The sequence below is a fragment of the Xyrauchen texanus genome, chromosome 31, assembly GCF_025860055.1.
Source record: "Xyrauchen texanus isolate HMW12.3.18 chromosome 31, RBS_HiC_50CHRs, whole genome shotgun sequence".
Taxonomy (NCBI): domain Eukaryota; kingdom Metazoa; phylum Chordata; class Actinopteri; order Cypriniformes; family Catostomidae; genus Xyrauchen; species Xyrauchen texanus.
In genome coordinates this window covers 2,892,709-2,914,820 of record NC_068306.1, presented here as the reverse complement: position 1 = coordinate 2,914,820, position 22,112 = coordinate 2,892,709, and the positions used below count along the sequence as shown (strand labels likewise).

The 22,112-nt window shown below is 43.5% G+C and overlaps 1 protein-coding gene across 2 annotated transcripts; it reads left to right on the top strand.

The window, feature by feature from the left end:
• The first annotated feature begins 5,857 nt into the window (after nucleotides 1-5,857).
• On the top strand, nucleotides 5,858-11,632 carry LOC127625022 (gastrula zinc finger protein XlCGF8.2DB-like). 2 transcript variants are annotated; one of them, XM_052100071.1, is made up of 4 exons: nucleotides 5,858-5,936; nucleotides 6,815-6,940; nucleotides 7,118-7,388; nucleotides 9,662-11,632. In XM_052100071.1, the coding sequence occupies exons 3-4, from the start codon at nucleotides 7,118-7,120 to the stop codon at nucleotides 10,447-10,449; spliced, it is 1,059 nt and encodes a 352-aa protein (XP_051956031.1). In that variant the 5' UTR covers nucleotides 5,858-5,936; nucleotides 6,815-6,940; the 3' UTR covers nucleotides 10,450-11,632. The 2 variants fall into 2 exon arrangements, with proteins under 2 accessions (XP_051956031.1, XP_051956030.1); XM_052100070.1 differs by lacking the exons at nucleotides 5,858-5,936; nucleotides 6,815-6,940 and adding an exon at nucleotides 6,960-6,996.
• Nucleotides 11,633-22,112: the final 10,480 nt, after the last annotated feature.

Here is a 22,112-nt window from a genome sequence, read left to right as displayed (position 1 = left end):
CCCGATACCACTTTTTCCACTTCCGATCCGATATCGGAAATCTCAGTATTGGCCGATCCCGATCCGATACAGTGTTGTTTTTTTACATAATCAGTTTATAATATCTTTACAGTATTGTGTGGAAATAATTGGGTGTACACTTTAATAGGCTATGTAAAGAGTTAATGTGTTAACTACACATTATTTCAATATAAATGTATAGCTTAAGAAACACTTTATTATTAACTAGCATACTGGCACTCCCTGAGTTCTGATTACACGCACCTGCATATCATTAGTGGCTAATCAATGACTGCATAAATAAATACCCCGCTTTCGCACGCGCTCACACACACTCTCACTCTCTCTCTCTCTCTCTCTCTCTCTCTCTCTCTCTCTCTCTCTCTCACACACACACACACACTCACACTCACTTTCTCACTCTGTGCCTGTTCTCATCGATAGTATTTCTGAGACTCCAGAACTTTCTACTATGTCAATCATGTGTCTTCATTATTGCCTGCATGTTTTGAGTTATCTCTTTCATCATATCTATACACTGTCTGGATATTACTTACCTGCTGTTTGCCACTCTGCTTAACTGAATTTACTCACAATATTTACATCACTGTTTCAATCCTCTGCTCAATAAACCCTGCAGAGTTCATATCTCTGCCTCTCCGTGAGTCTCCCGTGACAGCTTTAACTTTTAAACCCTCACCCTTTTTATTCACAGTTTAATTCGCTTCTTAATTAAATTCTGGTTAAATGCACCTCCAGTGCCTTTCTAAGTCCATATTATAAGTGAACCGAACTGCTGAGCATCTACATCTGAGATGTTCGTTTGTAGCGCACAAATATTGTGCACGTGTGAAGGCTATAAATAGCCGTGCGCGTGCGTGTAAAAGCACCATTCACTACCGGGCTGAAGCTGCGCGTGCAAGAACATATATGTTTACTTATTAAACACAGCCTATTGCAATTCACAGAGCTTTCAAGTGGCTTTGAATAAAATGCACTAGTCATATGAACCGCTTTAATGGTGTTTTAACAGTTCTTTTATGTCATTTTTTAAGCTTGACAGTAACGAACATGACTAACACAGAGTATCGGATTTGGGTCGGGCTCGTCGGACCGATACCCGATCCGTCTATAAACGTCAGTATCGATGCGATACCGATCTAGGTATCGGATCGGGACATCCCTAATATATAATATATAATAGATAAAAGATAATATATATATAATATTATCAATGTACTCATTCATACTCAAAATGTATGTTGGAATATTAAGTCATTCTCTTTGTGTGATCGTGTTAGTTTTCAAACTTTATTGTCTAAACTTTGTGCACTCAAGACAGACACAGGATGTAATGATTGCTTTGCTTATATTGTTGAGCTCAGTAATTTACGATACCCAGCTAGAACAAAAATGCAAGGGGTCTGTTTTGGACCCTTAGACTTAACCACAGTTTACACTCCTGACCTGAGTCATCATGGAGAACGCTTGCACCTAAAAAGGAAGTGCTTTTGCATGTACACATGGGCATTATTAAAGACCCTAAATCTTTCAGGGGCAGACTATCCTCTGTTTTTGCTCTCTGCATCTGACTCCAACTCTGAGGCCTTTACATTTTCTTTTACTTAGATCATTAGATGACACAATGGACTACTTTAAGAAATAGATGAGAAAATGTATCAGTCTCAGGACTTAGTCCACTGGTTTATTTTTAGAGTAGTTAAGAAGTTTAACGTGTTAATTTTTCTTATTCACGATTAACACATTTACCATTACAATAGCATTATCCAACACTTCTTGGGAGTGCAGAGTGTCCGCGCAGAGGCATTACACTGACGGCCATGCCACAAACGCACACAACAGCGCTTCCATGAAATGATAGAGATGGAGAAAAGAACTCATCCCTATTTGATGTACAAAACCTATGTGTAAGGTGTGTTTTAATTAATCACAGAAGCACGTGGAAGCACACAAGTCTTAACTATCACCAATGAGTGTTGTTTGTCTGCAAGCGCTTTTCATGTGGAGTTCAAAGCTGCGTTTACCGCTGGCGTTGATGCTCTGACGCAAATCGTGATCGAAGCTTCACGGTTGCTGTAGGAAAGAGGATAGCCACAGTCTACCGGCTGATCAATATTATGTAGGATGAGAGTTTAAGAGATTTAATTCCCGTGGCAATGAATATGCAACCTTTGTGGACACTAGTTCTTTCAATAATTCCAGCTCCCACATAGACTTTGGGGAAACGTTTCTTGAATTGGTGATATTTTACAGCATTTCTATCTTTATACTGTGAAGTGTACATTGCATGTGAAGTGACTGAGACATGTAAACGTCCAGTCACTGTTTTTTTATTGTTACATGCATCATGTTACTACAATAATCGACCAGTGTGCAACACAGTTTCATTCAACATATCAGAGCCGCGGCAGACGTGTTTGATCTCATAAGGTTAAAGTGCTTGCCTATTTCACTCTGCCTCTCCTCAACAGATCCCTGTAACTACCCCTCTTGAAATTAAGTAAATATAGTGCTATATAAGAGTTCAAATTTTATGTTTGTTATTTACTAATCAGGGATGAGAGAGAGGACATGTATGTATCTACCATATCGGCACATCACGATGCAGTGGACGGTAAGTATTTAAGGAAGCACGATTTGATCATCAGGTTCCTGAGAGGCGCGAGGAGGTTAAACCCCCCCAGGTCGCGCCTTGTTCCCTCGTGGGACCTCTCCGTGGTCCTTCCGGGCGGGGAGCTCCCTTCGAGCCCCTTGAGTCAGCAGAGCTAAATGCGCTCTCTCTTAAGACCGCCCTCCTGATGGCGCTCACCTCCATCAAGAGGGTAGGGGACCTGCAGGCTTTCTCTGTCAGCGAACTGTGCCTAGAGTTCGGTCCGGCTTACTCTCACGTCATCCTGAGACCCCGACCAGGCTACGTGCCCAAGGTTCCCACGACCCCTTTTAGGGATCAGGTGGTGAACCTGCAAGCGCTGCCCCAGGAGGAGGCAGACCCAGTCTTGGCGTTTCTGTAGAAGCGCCCAGCAGCTCTTTGTCTTCTTCGGTGGACAGTGGAAGCAGACAAACTTTTACTTAATAAGTTATTTTTTTTATATTGATTAAATAAATTGAGTGGAACATAGCCTAGCAATACTAATAATAGTATTACTACTACTACTACTACTTATAGTAGTAGCCTAGTAGTACCAATTTATTAGGCAACTTTTTGATGTAAGCAGAACGAGAAATTATTTCTCCACACAAGTAAGCTTTGAGCGTTTCCCAAAGGATAGATACAGAAAGCCCTTCCATAGAATATACTATCATATGAGGAAGACTTTACTAATGGAATAATTTGGCTGTCAATGATAAAATAATCGATAAGTAAGTATGGAGAAAAGAAACAACACATTTTAGAAGTGGGATTCAAAAGACGCCATATATCAGTTATTCCATTGTTTTGGAGGACTGAGACAAAAGAGTCTGTTTGGGAGATGACCTATTCAAGAAAACTAAAATAGCTTTCCGTAATCAATTCATGGATCGAAAGAAATCCTCACCGACCAGGGCACAATCTTTATGTCACGAACACTACGCAAGCTTGGGGTGTGCTTGATGTCATACGCGAAGCTTGGGAGGAGGGACCTTCAACCAGTAAGAATGCAAGAATGCAAAACTCCACACCTTGGGGAACTAACACAGGAGAATTTTCTCCAAGCTCAAGAATGACAGAGCCGACTGTATAATGGGAATTTGCACCGGGAGATAAAGTTCTCGTATTACTCCCCACATTGAGCTCCAAATTACTTGCCAAGTGGCAAGGACCCTTTGAGGTCACACGACGAGTGGGGGATCTCGATTATGAGGTAAAGCAAACCAATAGAGGGGGCACATCAACCTCCTGAAAATGTGTATTTAGCTGGTTATGCTGGCTACAGTTGTTCCAGAGAGGGTGGAGCTTGGGCCGGAGGTAAACACAAAACACAATCACGATGAGTTATTGTGAAGCTGTAAACCAGAGAAGTGGTTAATTATAAGTTCCCTACCTGTGTTTGAAAAATCCAGCTCCCGGTGTCCTTCTTTGTTACAGCCTCCTTTTTCATAAATACAAATTTAAAGCACGCTTCAATTTAAGAGGGATGGCAGACTCTAGATTTAGATCATGTCCGTTAAACCTTGCTCATTGCAGTCTTAATGACAGAACTGGCAAAGTCCATCGCTGCCTGCGGAGTCCGGAATATATGACGGTGACCTTGGAAATCGACGTGGAGTCTGGTGGGATGCAACATTCCATAGGAGATTCCAGCATTGCAAAGTGCAGTTTTTCCCGTCTTTGAACTCAGCATGGTGCCTCGCCACCTCAGCAGACATGTCTGGGGAAAATACAAACAACCACACCATTGAACTCCAAAGAACCCCGCTCGTGACTCAGTTTCAGTTCTCTTGTTTGGTAATGGTGAAGCCGGACCAGCGTGTATCTAGGAAATGCGTTTTGTTGAGATATTTGACTGACACTATGGGCCCAATCGATTTCCAGAGGCCTCTTAAAGAAGTCATCTCCAAACAGTTGAGTAAAGAATGAGGCCATGAAAGCAACCAGACTTTGGGCCTCTGATCTCTCTGTTATTACAATAATCCTTAAGTTTTGCCTCTGCAAACGGTTCTCCAAGTTGTCCAGCTTGAGTTTGAGGCTAGTGTTTTCTGCTTGCAGTGTGTTGCACAGCTTCTCCAGCGCTGTCAAATGGCCATCTGAATCCGTAAGTGCCGTTTCAATGTCTTTTGGGCTTGCGATCTTTTGAGCTTGCTATGACAGGGTTGTTTGTAGTGTGGGCATGGCAGAGCGAAGTTCAGACAAAAATTCAGACCGTAGTGAGGACATTTCTGAGCGGATGGAGGATGAAATTAAGTTATTTAAGGTAGCTGGCATTATCTCTTCCTCCACTTGTACTAGAGCAGTAGCATTAGCTGCCCGCTCGCTCCCATTGTCAGTTCGCCCCAATTTTCCTGGTTTTGGCATTCTTCTTTGTGAATGTGTAATAAAGTAAATTACTTGGTGTGTATATGAAAAAATAAATAATTCTGCTGAAAACAAAAACAAATGAATGTTCACACGGCGACTTTCAACCACGTCTAGTCACTACGAGGTATACCGGAAGTCTTGAGTATTTATGAATTTATATATATTCTGTTCCTGTACTCTTTATTAAAAATGTATTTACTGTAGATAGTTCGAAAGTTTGATTTTGTATTTTGTACTGTGTAATTCGTTTGTAATTCTAATGTTCAAATTAAATAAAGTGTTTGTTTTATGTATATTTCAGTGTTTGTGCCTTTCAATTTCAGATGCAATCTCAATTTATTATAACAGGTGCATATTATTCATGTAAATGTATCTTAACATTTGCTCCCAAAAACAAGCCTTGTGGTATATAAAGAATACTATTCTGAGTGTTTTGCAGTTGGTTTCATGTCTCTAGGTCAAACGGTCAATGAGTTTAATGGAATTAGAATATTACAAACATTTACACAACTATATTTATTTGTAAATTCCACAAACAGAGCCTTGTGTCATACAAGGGATAATTTAAGAACATTTCATATTTGTTGTGATGTCATAAGATATTAAATCAAATGGTTAAATTGTTTAATTAATTTATAGGGGTAATGAAATGTATATGAAGAAATATGTGTATATATTTTTTTTAAATGCAGCTTTGTGCTAGGCAAAGAAAACCCACTCATGAATTTCCAAGTTGGTTTGGCTTGAAAATGTGAAAAATGTGCTCGGATAGTTTAATATTATTGTCATGAATGTCAAATATAAAATAACTTTACCGCTCTCTGTCCAGCTGGGCGCGGTAATGCACCAAAAGTTGTTTTGCCGACCGCCATTAACATCAGAAGAAGATGATCTCGCAGAGCGTTTCAGACTCAGTACGGTACGTGTTCAGTGTCATTTGTGAGGTTAATATGCACACCTGCGAACTAGTCGCATTTCGGCTAAATTCACCGGTGTTTACTGTCCAAAATATGTAATTTACGTGACTCGAGCAGATCAGATGAATGTGAAGTGTCAGAACAATTTTAGAGATAGAGATTTATTTCAGCTTTTATTTCTTTCATTCCCAGTGGGTCAGAAGTTTACATGCACTTGTTAGTATTTGTTAGCATTGCCTTCAAATTGTTTAACTTTTTTCACAATTATACATATGTTTTCCCCATGATGTCAAGCAAAGAGGCACTGAGTTTGAAGGTAGGACTTAAATACATCCACAGGTACACCTCCAATTCAGTACACCTCCTATCAGAAGCTAATTGTGTAAATGCTTGACATAAGTTTTTGGAATTTTCCAAGCTACGTAAAGGCACAGTTAACTGGTATACGTAAACTTCTGACCCATGGGAATTGTGATTTAGTCAATTAAAAGTGAAACAATCTGTCTGTAATCAATTGTTGGTCAAATTACTTGTGTCATACTCTAAGTAGCTGTATTAAAAAATTTGGATTTCAACATAAGAGTATGTAATCTTCTGACTTTAACTGTACATTAACCACAGCAGTGCTCAATGCACTTAATCATTAACAATCTATCAATGTATGAAATCTACGACTCCAACTCATTCAGACTGTCATTCTAATTTGACAATCAGTTATCTTGTCCCTAAAAATTAACATTCTTTAGGGGAGAGTGTTTCAATATTAACTGCAGCAGTGCTCAATGCATCAGATCATTAACAAGATGAACTAAATATCAATTTACGACAACTACATCAACTCGCTCAGACTGCTGACATTTTCCTCTCCTCTCTTTTGTAGGTCCCCCTCATGCCGCCAAAACGGCGCCAACCAGCATCTCAGAATAGCATTGATGTTGATGTGAACATTAACTGAAGCTCCTGACCCTTATCTGCATGAGTTTATGCACTGCTGCCACACAATTGGGTGATTAGATCATTGCATGGATGATTGTTGGTGCCACATGGGCTGGTTGAGAAATGGTTCATTTCAGAAATGTTTGTTTTGTTTTAAAGAACTGTTCTTACATTTTAATCAAATAATATATTTTTGTTTTGTTTGATGAATGTCAGTCCATTATAATGATGATGTTTTTGTGTTCAGATGTTCATCATGAGAGAGCAGGTGGATGTGATTCACGCTGAAGAACAGCAGATGCTGCAGACACCAGTGAAGATTGAAGTGAAGCAGGAGGAGATAAAAGAAGAAAACTCAACAGAGGAACATCAGAGAAATGAAGATGATGATGAACAGCCGATGCTGCAGACACCAGTGAAGATGTGTTCAGTGAAGCTGCTGGACTGCAGGAACCTGATGAAGATGAGAGGAGAAATCAAAGTAGAGGAACAACAGTGTGATGAATTTATTTCTTCAGGTATGTTTCAGTTGCTGAACATTTTCATAACAATCCCTGTTTTTATTGTCATTTTAGAAGTGCTCCGTTGTCCTTAAAGGTTCAGTTTTTTTATTTCCAAAGTCATACAAGTTTATCAGGGATCGTGAATTACCCGGCATACTTCATACAAAATTGAGGAAGGAATGGTTGTGAACAAAAACAAAAAACAATTGGACCAAAATAAAGGTGTTTTTGAGTCTCTTTTAATGGTTTGTAACCGTTTGCCAGTGCAAACTTTCAGGACAAATTTGTGCCGGCTACTGAACACCTTACTGCCACTAGTCCACGTCATCAGTAGGTGTGACCTGGAGCAGCTCCTCCTTCGAGGCCATTTCTGATTAGTTGTTCAGTCAGTCGCTATAATGTGGTTCATTATCGGTGGGGTACGTGGTGAGTTGAGCGTGGAGCTGCGTTAGATGGCGTGAAGCCTCCACATGCGCTATGTTTCTGTGGCAACGTACTCCACAAGCCACGTGATAAGTTGCGCGGGTTGACCATCTCAGATGCGGACCACGAGGACTTAAAAGTGCATTGGGAATTTGGCATTCCAAATTGGATGAAAAAGGGGACAATCAAAAAAAAAACATCAATCAACATGAACACAGGTGTTAGGGGTGTGAGTCACAAGGTAATTGGCAATATGATATTATATTGATATCTAGGTCAAGACACGATATAATTGTGATTATTTTTGGTTTATTACGATTACAAACTGCAATATATTGCAATATTTTACTCATTGTTTGTAATTGTTCCTCATAGGACTTCAAAGAATTGTTGTCAAATCACCAAATGCATTGCTAAATAATATAAAAGTGCCTGAAATAATTTGAATGTGCATCATTTATGTACATTAACGTTTGTACGTTTCTTGAATTTTGAGGTGGTATAACCAGATTGTGTGGAATGAATGAATGCTCGTAAAATAGACTTTGCCTGTTACGGGACCACTAGGCGCCGCTCCTTCATTGACCGTTTAAATCAAGAAAGAGGTGACATGAACCCTCTTTGGCTGATTGAAGATCAGACGCTCTGCAGTGTCTTAATCATGCTAGCTGGTAGACCAGCCAATGGGGCATTCCAGTAGTCCGGTCTTGAAATGACCAGAGCTTGGATCAGAATCTGTATAGCATATTCAGACAGAAAAGGTCTGAATTTTCTAATGTTGTTCTAAAGATCTGGAGATTTTAGAAGTTGACAGTGAAGTTGAGCTGGTCATCTAACACCACTCCCAGTTTCCGGGCTGTCCAACCTGTTCACATTTGGGAACGATTATTCACATGGTTCCTGTCTCAGTATCTTCGCTGTCCAATTTCCGGAGAAGATTTTTGTAAAGATTGCTATTTGAAATCTTATTGATAAAGGATGATTACCCTTAAATAATCATACATATATTTATATCATTTGAAAGCCCTAGTTCTTCTCTTCATTGTGGTATATACAGTACAGGTGTGTGATGTTATATGAATGTAATATGAATATGGATACAAGTATATTCTCCTCAATCCTACACCACCTCATATCCACATGAGCTGTCCTGCTTTCCCATCTTTTGATGTCTTTAAATTCTGCAGGAAACTGTTTACGATTCACCCTACATGTCCCACAGGCATTAGCTCCCATTTCTAACAACTTAACCATAAGAGCTGTGTATGTGTAATAGGTGTCAAATCAAACACTGTGGCCCTGGTCTTTGAATGGCTGCAGTAACGATTCAACTACTTTGGTGGCCAAGTCAATGACATGCCCATCATAACTACCTGTGTAAACATTAAAGTCGAGAGTATACCCCAAGTCTGATGTTGCAATTATCCATAATTTAAATGTGACCGCATTCATGTGACTGCAGCCATAGTGCACCAGTACACTCTCCACACACCAGCTATTGGCGGAGAGGAGAGAGTGGAGTGATAGAGCCAATTATTGGATGGGGATTATTAGGAGGCCATAATTGAGAAGGGCCAATGGAGGGAATTTGGCCAGGACACCGGGGTTACAACCCTACTATTAATGAGAAGTGCCCTGGGATTTTTAATAACCACAGAGAGTGAGGACCTCAGTGCCTGTGTCCCCTTCACTACACTAGGGCATTAAGGTGAGCACCCCCTGCTGGCCTCCCTAATACCTCTTCCAGGGTATATTGTGGACATTTGTGTTGTGCCAAGACATTTGAGTTCCGTTTAGTTTTTCACATTTGTCTCTCTTGAATTGATTTAATTGATTCAATTTCATGTGTTCATTGTTCATTGTAGAGCTGTTGGAAGTAAAAAAGGAAAGTCAAGAGCTGATTGATGTGGAGGAGAAACTTCAGTATCAGAAACACCATGATTTCACAACTGGAGAAAAATCTTTGAGTGTCTCGAAGACTGAAAGAAATTGCTCACCAAAAAAGCCTCAAAGAAGGGCAGCCAAGAAATCATTCACCTGCTCTAAGTGTGGAAAGAATTTCACATGTCAAAGCAAGCTAAATATACACATGAGATTTCACACAGGAGAGAAACCTTACACATGCCATCAGTGTGGAAAAAGATTCACATGTAAAGGAAAACTTAATGTACACACAACGATTCACACTGGAGAGAAACCCTTCACATGCTGTCAGTGTGGAAAGAGTTTCACAAATAAAGATTACCTTAGAGTACACATGAAGGTTCATACTGCAAAGAAGCCTTACACATGCCATCAGTGTGGGAAAAGCTTCAGAAAAAAAGATTACCTTAGAATACACATGAAGGTTCATACTGCAAAGAAGCCTTGCATGTGCCATCAGTGTGGAAAACGTTTCATGCAAAAACAACATCTTGAATTGCACACAAGAATTCACACGAGAGAGGATTTGTTTTTGAAAAGGCACCATAAAATACATGCCGGTGTGGGGGTTCATATGTGCGTTGAATGTGGGAAAACCTTTATTACAGCCAGCGACTTGACAGATCACCAAATAATTCATACTGGAGAGAAACCATACAAGTGCTCACACTGTGAAAAGAGTTTCACTCAGTTAGATAACTTAAAAAGACATGAGAGAATTCATACTTGAGAAAAACCATACGAGTGCTCACACTTTGAAAGAGTTTCTCTCAGTCAAAAAAACTTAAAATACATGAGAATCCATAGAGTATAGAAACCATACAACTGCTCTTCATGTGGGAGAAGTTTCAAACAATCAGGGCCTCTACCGAAACATGTAAATAGGAATTGCCCAAGTAGTCATAGTGATGTCAAGTAAATAGTTTGTCAAGAAAATTCATGTGGAATTTGTTTTCTTCAGTGTTATAAAACATCAGAAAGAGCATGGAGAGCACAGAATGTGTTTTGTAAGTTCAAAGAGTCACTCTTAATAACACAATAAGACTACATTTCATGAATCACCTGCAGTAACAATTGAAATGCGTTTTTTTTTTTTTAGGTGTTGAACGAGAGAGGATTTGATTGTGTCTGTGATTTCAGGCAAAGCCAAGTCTGGTAATACTTATAATGTTTTGATTCCTATTGAATTATACTCTATTGGTATTCAGTTCTTGTGGGAGTCATGCAAACTGTAAACAGGTGCCAAGTCATCTGGTCCCAGTGAGCATTGCTTCGTGAGAAAAGTAAACAAATATCTCGGAGAAAATCAGCATAAGAAGTCTCTCACAAAGTTACTATCTCTATCTGACGCAACAGACCCCACTGAGTGTGAATTGCTTCATTGTTGTCCTTCCACGTCTGTTCCCTTCACCCACTCTCATCACAGAATTACCTCAAACCCACCTAAGATCTGTATGTACAAAATACGTTATCTGCTGTATACAAAGAATGTAACTATGTTTGGTATCATTCAAAATGTCTAAGAGTTACTGGTACATTGGTCTATCACAGCAGTTGACTTAGTTATAACAAAGATTTATGATTTACAGAAATTATGTCTCTGCTGTTGGGGTGTGCCTTCATGGGGTCTTGAATTCAATTGATTCCCAAACACCTCAAGTAGTGGAATTCCATTATTGTAAACTCCAGTTTAATTGTCTATTGTTTCCATGTGATTCAATTATCCTTCAGATCTGGATATTTAAGGAGAATTAGCAAAAGCTTTTGGGAGAAATCTGTAATTCAGATGTCCCGCACTGTTACTCTGTGTCGGACTGCTAGGTGTATTTCTCTGAGTTGTAATCTATTATATATATTCTGATCATTTGTAAATTCGCTTTGAATTTTAATTTCTGATGTAAAGTTTTAATCCTACGTGGCAAATAAATTTATTGTTTTGATTATTCACAATTCTCCTGAATTAGTTATTTCCAATAGATTAATGAAATCTGATATTACAGCAAGTATATGACCAGGGTAAAAATATTACTGCAGCCTATGAATAAGAGAAACAGGTGCATATTTATTTGGGTGACCGTCAATCATGGACTTATCGCTCACCTAAGTAAATTGTATGTACATACGTGACTGAGCAAAACTATCATTTAGTTATGAGCAAGCAGTAGAAAGCCTGATTTAAAGATATTAGTTAACCTCACAACTGCTGAATAAGAGTGAGTTGGCAACATCGTGATCGTGGGATCTGTATATTAATTTGGCAAGAGGAAGTGATTTTCCAAGGGGCTCACCAAATCTAATGGCTGGCCATTTAGGACAGGAAAGAACAACCAAATAATGGCCCGTTGTTTTTGACCAGACATTCACTGGGACATTTGTAGGTGGTGTTTGGCTTGCCATGAATGTCAGTTGGTGAATCCACTTGCCAACCCAAAAGCACCATTGCGCTCTCTGCCGCTGATCGAGTTACCCTTTGAGAAAATTTGTATGGACCTCATTGGGCCTTTAGAATAGAGCACACGCGGACATCACTTTGCATTAGTTCTGGTGGACTATGCAACACGATATCCGGAAACAGTGCCCCTGCGCAACATCTTTGCACAGTGTTGTGGAGGCACTCTTCAGTATAATCTCCCGAGTGGGGATTCCAAAAGAAATTCTCACTGATCAGGGCACTACATTTATGTCACGGACACTATGCAATCTGTCTGAATTATTATGTATTAAATCGATTTGCACCAATGTTTACCACCCACAAACCAATGGGCTGGTGGAACAATTTAATAAAATCCTGAAAAACTTGATCCATTTCTTTGTACACGAGGATGCTAGAAATTGGGATAAGTGGCTCGATCCCCTTTTATCTGCAGTGCAAGAGGTCCCACAAGCTTCCACAGGGTTTTCCCCATTCGTGCTGCTGTATGGGCATTGGTCGTTTGCATGCTCAATGTCATACGGGAAGCTTGGGAGGAGGGACATTCAAACAGTAAAAACAAAATTCAGTACATTCTAGATCTTGGAGCAAAACTCCACACTAAATTAGAGTGAACTGGCAACATCGTGGTCGTGAGATCTGCTTATGAACTCTGCTTTAAGTGACATTGGGTTTCTAATGAACTAATAATTTCAGTATTTTGCAAGTTAATGTAATCCTATCATGAGAATAGTGTAAACATGTTTGGCTCATTGTCTCTGGAGGAGGGCTCAAGGCTCGAGACTTGACCCAAACTACAATACACACACACCCCCCCATCACAGCATGGATGTAAGCAGCTGTTTATATACGCTTACTTTGGTGATGTGTTTTTTTTACACTATTTTAACATTTAGATGGATCAGGGAAACTCTTACACTTGCTTGGATCTTTGTCCTTTTTAAGAATCAGACTGATCCGAGCGTGTGTCAAGGTTGGTGGAAACTTTCCATTCTTTAATGATTCCATATAGACTTCTAGCAAAAGTGGAGCCAGTTCTGTAGCATAATATCTAAAAAATTCAGCAGCAAAGCTGTCTGATGCTTTAAAAGCATTATTAATGTCAGTGGCCAAGGTAAATATTTCACCACCAGCAGATTTATCTGAGGGAATGGTAGAAAAAGACTCTCTCTGCTTTGTATATTTAGAAAAAAAACGTCCCTGCTTTGTCCCCAGACTCAATGTAAGACTGTCTTGCCCTGAATAGCCAAAACTCCACCTTCTGTGACAAAATAGTATTATATCTTAGCCATTAGACGACATTTACCACTTCAGCTCTGCTGATGGCACTTTTAGTATTCCCTTCCAATTCCACGAGTTCTTGTGCTTTGGATTTTTTGGTGAATGAGGCATAATGTATGATCCAATCCCTAAGAACCACCTTAAGTGCCTCCCAAGCCACAACCAGAGAGGATACTGAGGACCAGTTGGTCTCCATATATACATTGATTTCAGCCTTTTTATGGCATGTTAGCTTTTTAATGGGATAGGGAAAGTAGAGAGGCAACAGGAATGAGAGGGAGAAGAGTGGGAATGGATCGGGAAAGGACCTCCCAAGCCTGGACACAAACTTGGGTCACCACATGTCATGAGCACAGCCCGTTAGGCTATGGCTATGACAAAAAAGGGATACATTAAAGTGCCAACTATATGATTTCCTTTACTTCATATGTAGCAACACTTCAAAACACACCAGGGCGTGATCTGAGACTAAAATGTTTGCATGTTATCTCTTCTCAGTTTGGCTGGAAACATCAGAGCAAACATGACCTTCCGTTAATGTAAGAGTTTCTTGCATTCCTTGAATTGTTCACATTTCTCTCTTGTTAAACTTGCAAAGTATGGGAACAAGAAAATGCTGTGATTCTTACAAGAAAGCTTTCCTTTGGTCCTTATCGGATGATCTCAGAAATTTGGACAGAATTGATCGGGGCCTGTGAGCTCACCTGATTTCTAGCTTATGGCCTGCTATGTTGACCAGATTCAGAAAGAGTCAATACAGGAATTTCACCATATCCTGTCCCTCTGCTACCTCAGGGATTCCAACGTTATGGACGTTATTCCCCTGATTACAGTTCTCCATGTCCTCCAACTTCTCCCAGACACGCTCTAAATCCACCTTGGTCACTAGCGGATTAGCAAGTCAAGTCAGGTTTTTATTGTCATTTCAACCATATACAGTTAGTACAGTACACAGCAAAACGAGACAACGTTCCTCCAGGACCATGGTGCTACATAAAAACAACAAAGGACCAACACAGGACCACATGAGACAACACAACGAAATAAAATACCTATATAAAAAACCTATATATACCCATATAAAGTGCACGTGCAAACATGTGCAAAAAGTACGGGACAGTACAACAAATTTCTGACAATGAACAGGACAATAGACAGTGCAGCGCCGACCAGTACTCAGTAGTGCAAAAGATGACAGTTTCTAAAATGTAAACATAACATACTATGAGATAGTGTTCTATGCACATAGCAGTTATTGAGGTAGCAGACAGTTATAAAGTGACAGTAATTAAAGTGCAACTCAGGACACGTGTGTGTCAAACCAGTCTCTGAGTATTGAGGAGTCTGATGGCTTGGGGAAGAAGCTGTTACACAGTCTGGCCGTGAGGGCCCGAATGCTTCGGTACCTCTTGCCAGACGGGAGGAGGGTAAAGAGTTTGTGTGAGGGGTGTGTGGGGTCGTCCACAATGCTGGTTGCTTTATGGATACAGTGTTTTTTGTAAATGTCTTTGATGGAGGGAAGAGGGACCCCAATGATCTTCTCAGCTGTCCTCACTATCCTCTGCAGGGCTTTGCGGTCCGAAACGGTGCAAGTCCCAAACCAGGCAGTGATGCAGCTGCTCAGGATGCTCTCAATAGTCCCTCTATAGAATGTAGTGAGGATGGGGGTTGGGAGATGTGCTTTCCTAAGCCTTCGAAGAAAGTAGAGATGCTGCTGGGCTTTCTTGGTGATAGAGCTGGTGTTGAGGGACCAGGTGAGGTTCTCCGCCAAGTGAACACCAAGGAATTTGGTGCTTTTGACGATCTCCACAGAGGAGCCGTCCCTCTCTGAGGTAGCAGATAATTCCCTCTCTGATGACTCCATGATAATCGGTCCATTTCTCAACATCCCCCACTCTTGTAACCACATCAGTTAACTTCACCTCCATGGCAGTGATCGATCCACAAATCACAGCAAGATCCTCCAAGTGAGCAACGACCTTCGTCAGCATTGCCAACATGTTCAGCATCTCTCACTGCACTTTTCTGATGAAATTGATTGCCAGGCTCGTGGTTTCATATTTTGTCTGTGGGCGCAAGTCAAAACTTAGGACCTAAAAGCCTATTTTGCAAAGAATTGTGTAGATGAATAGGCTTAAGACCAGGGTATACTTTATTTTTGTGCATTCCAGATCGGCTCTCACACAGTCAACTGCAATGTTTTCAAAGTATACTCTTCTGTCCGTGATTGAATACAAACGTGTTCGATGCATGCCCACTACAGCTGCTTTGTAGTAGTCTTTTGGTACAATCAATGGCAGGCGCATCCACAGATGGCACGCACAGACGAGGATCTTGTTCGTGTGTCAAGGAAATCTGGGCTGCTTGTGGTCTGCCTGGCAGACTAAGGGGGCTTTCACACTTGGTTCGATTGCCTGTTCTGAACCAGAGTTCGATTGCTCCCCCCTGCCCCCGATGGACTGTGTTCACATTATATATTTGTACCCGAACCGCGGTACGCTTGCGTCATCAAGCTGCAGCTGGTGCGTAATCGTGTTGCTTGATAACCGCAAAATGAAAAGGCGTCAAAATTCAATGAATAGACTTGCTCGGTTCACATTTGTTCTTCTTTTTTTAACCTTTGGTTTTGTTTTCAACATCAAGATACAGAAACACACTTGCGTCTGTCTGCCGCAAAAATACTGAAATCGTTCAAAAGACAGCGGGCTGTCCACCGAAGACAATTTTTGCGAAGGCAAGCAGAAATCATCTCTCTGCTTGCAGTGCGTGTGCGTCAATCCCGCTTTAGTCAAGGTAAGTGTATACACACGCGCGCCGCATCGAAGTGCGTGTGTATACACGACGCCGCACGCGCACGCGCGCACGCTAAAGTAAACCCTTTCCGCTCATTTTGAAAGTGACGCGTGTGAGACTGACGACCACATTATACGTCATCAATAGCGGTTCACTTCCGCGGTTTGGTTCGATTGCGTTCATATCAGCAGCGAACCGTACTGGAGTTCACATGAACCGTACCCCAGACCACCTTTTTAAGCGGACTCGAGTACGGTTCGCGGGTGCGCACCCGAGTTCGGAAGACAGTGTTCACATCATCCAAACGAACCGAACTCTGATGTCATTCGAACCGGGGTGCGCACCAAAAGTGCTAGTGTGAAAGCACCTAAGCTCATGACAGATTTTGCATCATGCAACTTGCCGCTGATCTGTGATCCGCAACGTGGGCAGCCGAAGTATACTTGGCCTGTAGAGTGCATTTAATTTTTTTTTTGGTTAAGTTATGCATGTCCTGCATGGCAACAAAAGGCTCAAACTCTTTTCCGAATCATATTCACACTGGACAGAAAACGTGGCGGACGTGGTCATCCAATAACATCGCCGGATTGAATGGCAGCTGGTGTGCGGGGGGATCCAGCACATGAGGTAGGATGGTTCTTCTGGTAACTAGTAAGTATAAAGATGCATATTCCGAGTATCTTACGAATTTATCTGGAGCTTGACAACAATGAGCTCATTTGTGTGGCAATACTAGAGTGTAGCTTACATCTCCAGAAGCAACTTTGCAAGTACAGTGTTTCCAACGAAAGTTCTCGGAAGGCCCATTTTTATAACTTTTGACTGAGGTCTATGGCCAACCCTTCCTTATTCTTTTTTTTTTTTTTTTTAGCTATATGATGTTATTAATATTGTCTTTCTAATTTTATTTTATGATATATTTTGGTTTTTGTTTCCTTGCACGTTTTTATTCTGTGGATTGTAATGGGTTTTTCTGAATTGTGGAGGTCTTTGGGTCAACTTCAGTTGCATCTAAATGTTCTATATTAACTAGATTGGTTCTTTTTCTGAAGAAAATGTGAGTGGTGCTTGGCGTGGCAAAACTCGTCACCATAATGTCCCATAAAGGGCCTCAGTCAGTACACTTTCCGGAGTCAAAAGATCCCACTCCCATGTATCTACGATGTCCTGGTGCTGAGAAATGGGTGTTGATAAACGGTTACCAGGATACCCTTGATGGTTATTAAATAGTTTCCAGGGTGAAACAAAAATGGCTTCTTGCTATAGCCCAAGTCAAAAGATCCTATCCCATCTTGAGATATCATCCGACTGATCACTTCTCAGTGTTAAGTATTTTTTTGCACTGTTTTTTACGTGGCGGGCAGATATCGTTCACCCGATCTCTTATAAAAGTCACAGCAATCATCTCCTCAATAACCCGGTCGATTTAACACCTTATTCATGGTTGTACAACAAACAGTGAAAGACAATCAGGTGCCAACATTTTGTACAGAATAAGAATTGGTTTATGGATTTTGGAAAATCCATAAACACAGGACAGAGCAACAGCGGCACCTAGTTTAAAGCAAACGTCACCAAAAAAAAGTTATATTTTTATAACCATAAACAAAAGCTCACTTCATTGGCCTAGTTAAGGTTGATTTAATGTTATTGTGGCAGCGGGGGCGTGGTCAAGTGCCCGTCCGGGAGAGGAAAGCGGTAAGGGCGCTTACACCTGAGCTAAATTATGCCTAACACCTGTCTCTGATTCCAGTGAGCACGAGGAGAGTGGCATAAAAGGAGACACAGAGCCTCCAGTCGAGGAGAGAGACGACAAGCGAACCCAGTGTTTGACATTTGTATTGTGTGTGATAATAATACTGTGAGAACCAAAGAGAATTAAAAAAGCTTACCTTGTGGTGAAGACCTGTTTCCTGTCCTCCTTCCCCTCGAAAAGCTTTACACTGGTGCCGAAACCCGGGAACTTTAAAGGAAGCATGGAAAGTGGTCGCCCCATAGAGTCATCCCAGCTGGCAGAAGTCCTCCAGTCCCTCGCGACGCTGCATCAAGGCCACCAGCAATCCCTGCTTGAGCTCCGGCAGGACCAAGATCGCCGGTTTTTTGAAATCATGCGGGCTCAGGCAGACGACCGTCTCGCTATCCGGAGCCTCCTCAGCCAGGAGGAGGCGTCGGCCACAACCGCGACCCCGGACACCCGCACTACACTGCCCCCCCCATGCTACAGAAGATGGGGGCAGCAGATGATCCTGAGGCCTTCCTCAATTTGTTTGAGCGCTCAGCAGAAATTTGGGGCTGGCCCCGCGAACAGTGGGCAGCCCGCCTGATTCCTCTCCTGTCCGGGGAAGCTCAACTTGCGGCACAGCAGCTGCCAGCGACGAACCTCCTGGCCTACACCGATCTGAAGAGGTCTATTCTGCAGCGGGTCGGTCGGAGCCCGGAAGAGAATCGCCAGCTCTTCCGGGGCATGAAACTAGGAATGTCCGATCGCCCATTCGCGTTCGCCCAACGGCTCCGGGACGCCTGTCAGAGGTGGCTGCTCGCGGGGGACCGCGACGTCGAGGGAGTAATCGACCAGGTGGTACTGGAACAGCTCGTTCAACGGCTGCCTCGGAAGACGGCAGGGTGGGTCCAGTGCCATCGCCCGGTGTCGCTGGAGGAGGACCACTTGGCGGCGATCCCGAGGGTGGATGAGCCCTCTTCTTCGTCTCTCTCTCTCTCCCCTTCCCTTGTGTCTGCCCCTGCCCTCGCCCCCTCCCCTATGTTCTCTCCTTCTGTTCTCTCCCCAGGGCCTGTTCCTGCCCTGCGCAGGCGTGGAGGGTTCCAGAGACCAGCTTCCCGGCCTTGGGAGAATGTACCCTCCCATTCCCCGTCTTTCAGCCGCTCTCCTCCTCAGGTGGGGGCGCCCGCCAGCACAAGTGCGGCCGCAACGCCTGGGCCGGCCTGTTGGAGGTGCGGAGACCCGGACCACTTCCGGGATCAGTGTCCGCTGATGGAGTTGGTGACGGTGGTGCGGATCTCTGATGCCCCGCAGGCTGCCCCCTATCGGGCTGGAGCATACCGGATTCCGGTAAGGATCAGGGGGGTATTTACCAAGCTTTGCTGGATACCGGCTGCAATCAGACCATCATCCACCAACGCTTGGTTCAACCCGGGGCTTTGGGTTTAGCTAAACTGGTGAGGGTGAGGTGTGTGCATGGGGATGTTCACAAGTATCCCATGGTGAATTTGGCGATTAAATTCAGGGGAAAAAACCATAGTGTGGAGGCAGCGGTTAGTTCCCGCCTCACTGCATAAAGAGGTGTGTGGTGTGCGATGCTTTGGCAGGGGAGGCGGAGCCGGGGCCGTCCTCGGCTGCTCGGAATGACGAGGGAAGGGGCGAGGTGGCCAACCCTCCTCTCAGGGAATTCCCTGAGGGGGACTTCCCTCTAGAGCAGTCGCGGGACGAAACCCTTAAACATGCTCTTGACCAAGTGAGAGTAATTGATGGTCAACAGCTCCGGCCGGGCATCGCCATTGCATACCCATACTTTGCCATGATTAGAGATCGGTTATATAGAGTGACGCAGGACGCTCAAACAAAGGAGGAAGTAACACAATTATTGATTCCACGGAACCGCCGGGAAATGGTTTTCCAGGTGGCTTACTATAATCCTATGGCCGGTCACCTAGGGGAACGGAAAACACTTCTCCGTCTAATAGCCCGTTTCTATTGGCCGGGCATTGGCGGTGACGTCCGCAGGTGGTGTCGCGGCGTGCGTGAATGTCAGCTGGTAAACCCACCGGCCACCCCAAAAGCGCCATTGCGCCCTCTACCATTAATCGAGGCCCCTTCGAAAGAATTGGGATGGACCTCGTCGGGCCATTAGAATGGTCAGCACGCGGACATCGCCGTGTTAGTCCTAGTGGATTACGCGACGCGATATCCGGAAGCAGTGCCTCTGAGCAACATCTCCGCACGTAGTGTTGCAGGGGCACTCTTCAAGATAATCTCCGGTGGGGATTCGAAAGAAATCCTCACCGATCAAGGCTACGACTTTTATGTCACGAACACTTCGCGAACTTTACGAGCTCTTGGGCATTAAATCGATTCGCACTAGCGTTTACCATCCGCAGACTGATGGCCTAGTGGAACGATTTAATAAAACGCTCAAGAACATGATTCAGTAAATTGCGTACACGATGACGCTAGAAATTGGGATAAGTGGCTAGACCCCTGTTGTTTGCAGTACGAGAGGTCCCACAAGCCTCCACAGGGTTCTCCCGTTTGAGCTGCTGTGCAGGCTGACACCCCGCGGTGTCCTTGACATCATCCGCGAAGCTTGGGAGGAGGGACCTTCTAATAGCAAAAATGAAATTCAGTTCGTTCTCGATCTTAGAGCAAAACTCCACACACTGGGGCGACTAACACAGGAGAATTTGCTCCAAGCTCAAGAAGCATAGCGCCGACTGTATGACAGGGGTGCTCGGCTCACGGGAATTTGCACCGGGAGATAAGGTACTCGTATTACTCCCAACATCGAGCTCTAAATTACTCGCCAAGTGGCAAGGACCCTTTGAGGTCACACGACAAGTAGGGGATCTACTTATGAAGTTAAACGTACCGATAGAGGGGGCGCACGTCAAATTTATCACCTCAACCTCCTGAAATTGTGGAGGGAGGAGGCGGCCTCTGTGACGTTGGCCACGGTAGTTCCGGAGAGGGCGGAGCTCGGACCGGAGGTAAACAAAAACTATGATCTTAACACTCCGGTTACTTGTGGAGATCACCTCTCACCGCGTCAACTCAGAGGTTTCCGAATTACAAAAGGAATTTGCGGATGTGTTTTCCCCTCTACCGGGCCGTACAGACATCATACAGCACCACATCGAGACCGAGCCGGGCGCGGTGGTGCGTTGCCGCCCCTATCGCTTACCCGAACATAAAAAGAAAATAGTACGGGAGGAATTAGATGCGATGCTTGATATGGGCGTAATAGAGGAATCCCACAGTGATTGGTCCAGCCCGGTTGTTCTTGTTCCCAAGAGTGATGGGTCGGTTCGATTCTGTGTGGATTACAGAAAAGTCAACGCGGTGTCTAAATTTGACGCGTACCCAATGCCCCGTGTTGATGAACTGCTCGATCGGTTAGGTACTGCTCGATTTTATTCGACCCTGGATTTAACAAAGGGTTATTGGCAGATCCCCTTGACACCAATGTCCCGTGAGAAAACAGCCTTCACGACGCCGTTTGGATTACACCAATTTGTGACGTTTCCTTTCGGTTTGTTTGGGGCTCCGGCCACGTTTCAGCGCCTCATGGATCGGATCCTCAGACCACACACCGCGTACGCCGCTGCCTATTTAGATGATATTATCATTTATTGCAATGATTGGCAGCGGCACATGCAACATCTGAGGGCTGTCCTGAGATCGCTGCGGCGGGCAGGGCTCACAGCAAACCCTAAGAAGTGTGCGATTGGGCGTGTGGAGGTACGGTATCTGGGGTTCCACTTGGGTCATGGCCAGGTGCGTCCCCAAATTGATAAGACCGCGGCGATTGCGACTTGCCCTAGACCTAAGACCAAAAAGGGGGTGAGGCAGTTCCTGGGGCTGGCTGGCTATTATAGAAGGTTTGTGCCTAATTATTTGGACGTCACCAGCCCGCTGACTGACCTCACTAAAAAGGGGGCTCCAGATCCGGTTCAATGGTCGGAGCAGTGTCAACAGGCGTTTATGCAGGTTAAAGCCGCACTTTGTGGGGGCAGCTTCTTCATGCACCTGACTTCTCTCTCCCTTTTATTTTGCAGACGGACGCTTCAGACAGAGGGCTGGGGGCCGTACTCTCGCAGGTGGTGGAGGGGGAGGAGCGCCCAGTGCTTTACATTAGCCGGAAGCTCTCTTTGAGGGA

What these genes read in the sequence shown, in the direction of transcription:
- LOC127625022 (XM_052100070.1), top strand. An exon ending in TGATGAATTTATTTCTTCAG is followed by an intron (nt 7,389 to 9,661) that starts GTATGTTTCAGT and finishes TGTTCATTGTAG; the next exon opens with AGCTGTTGGAAGTAAAAAAG.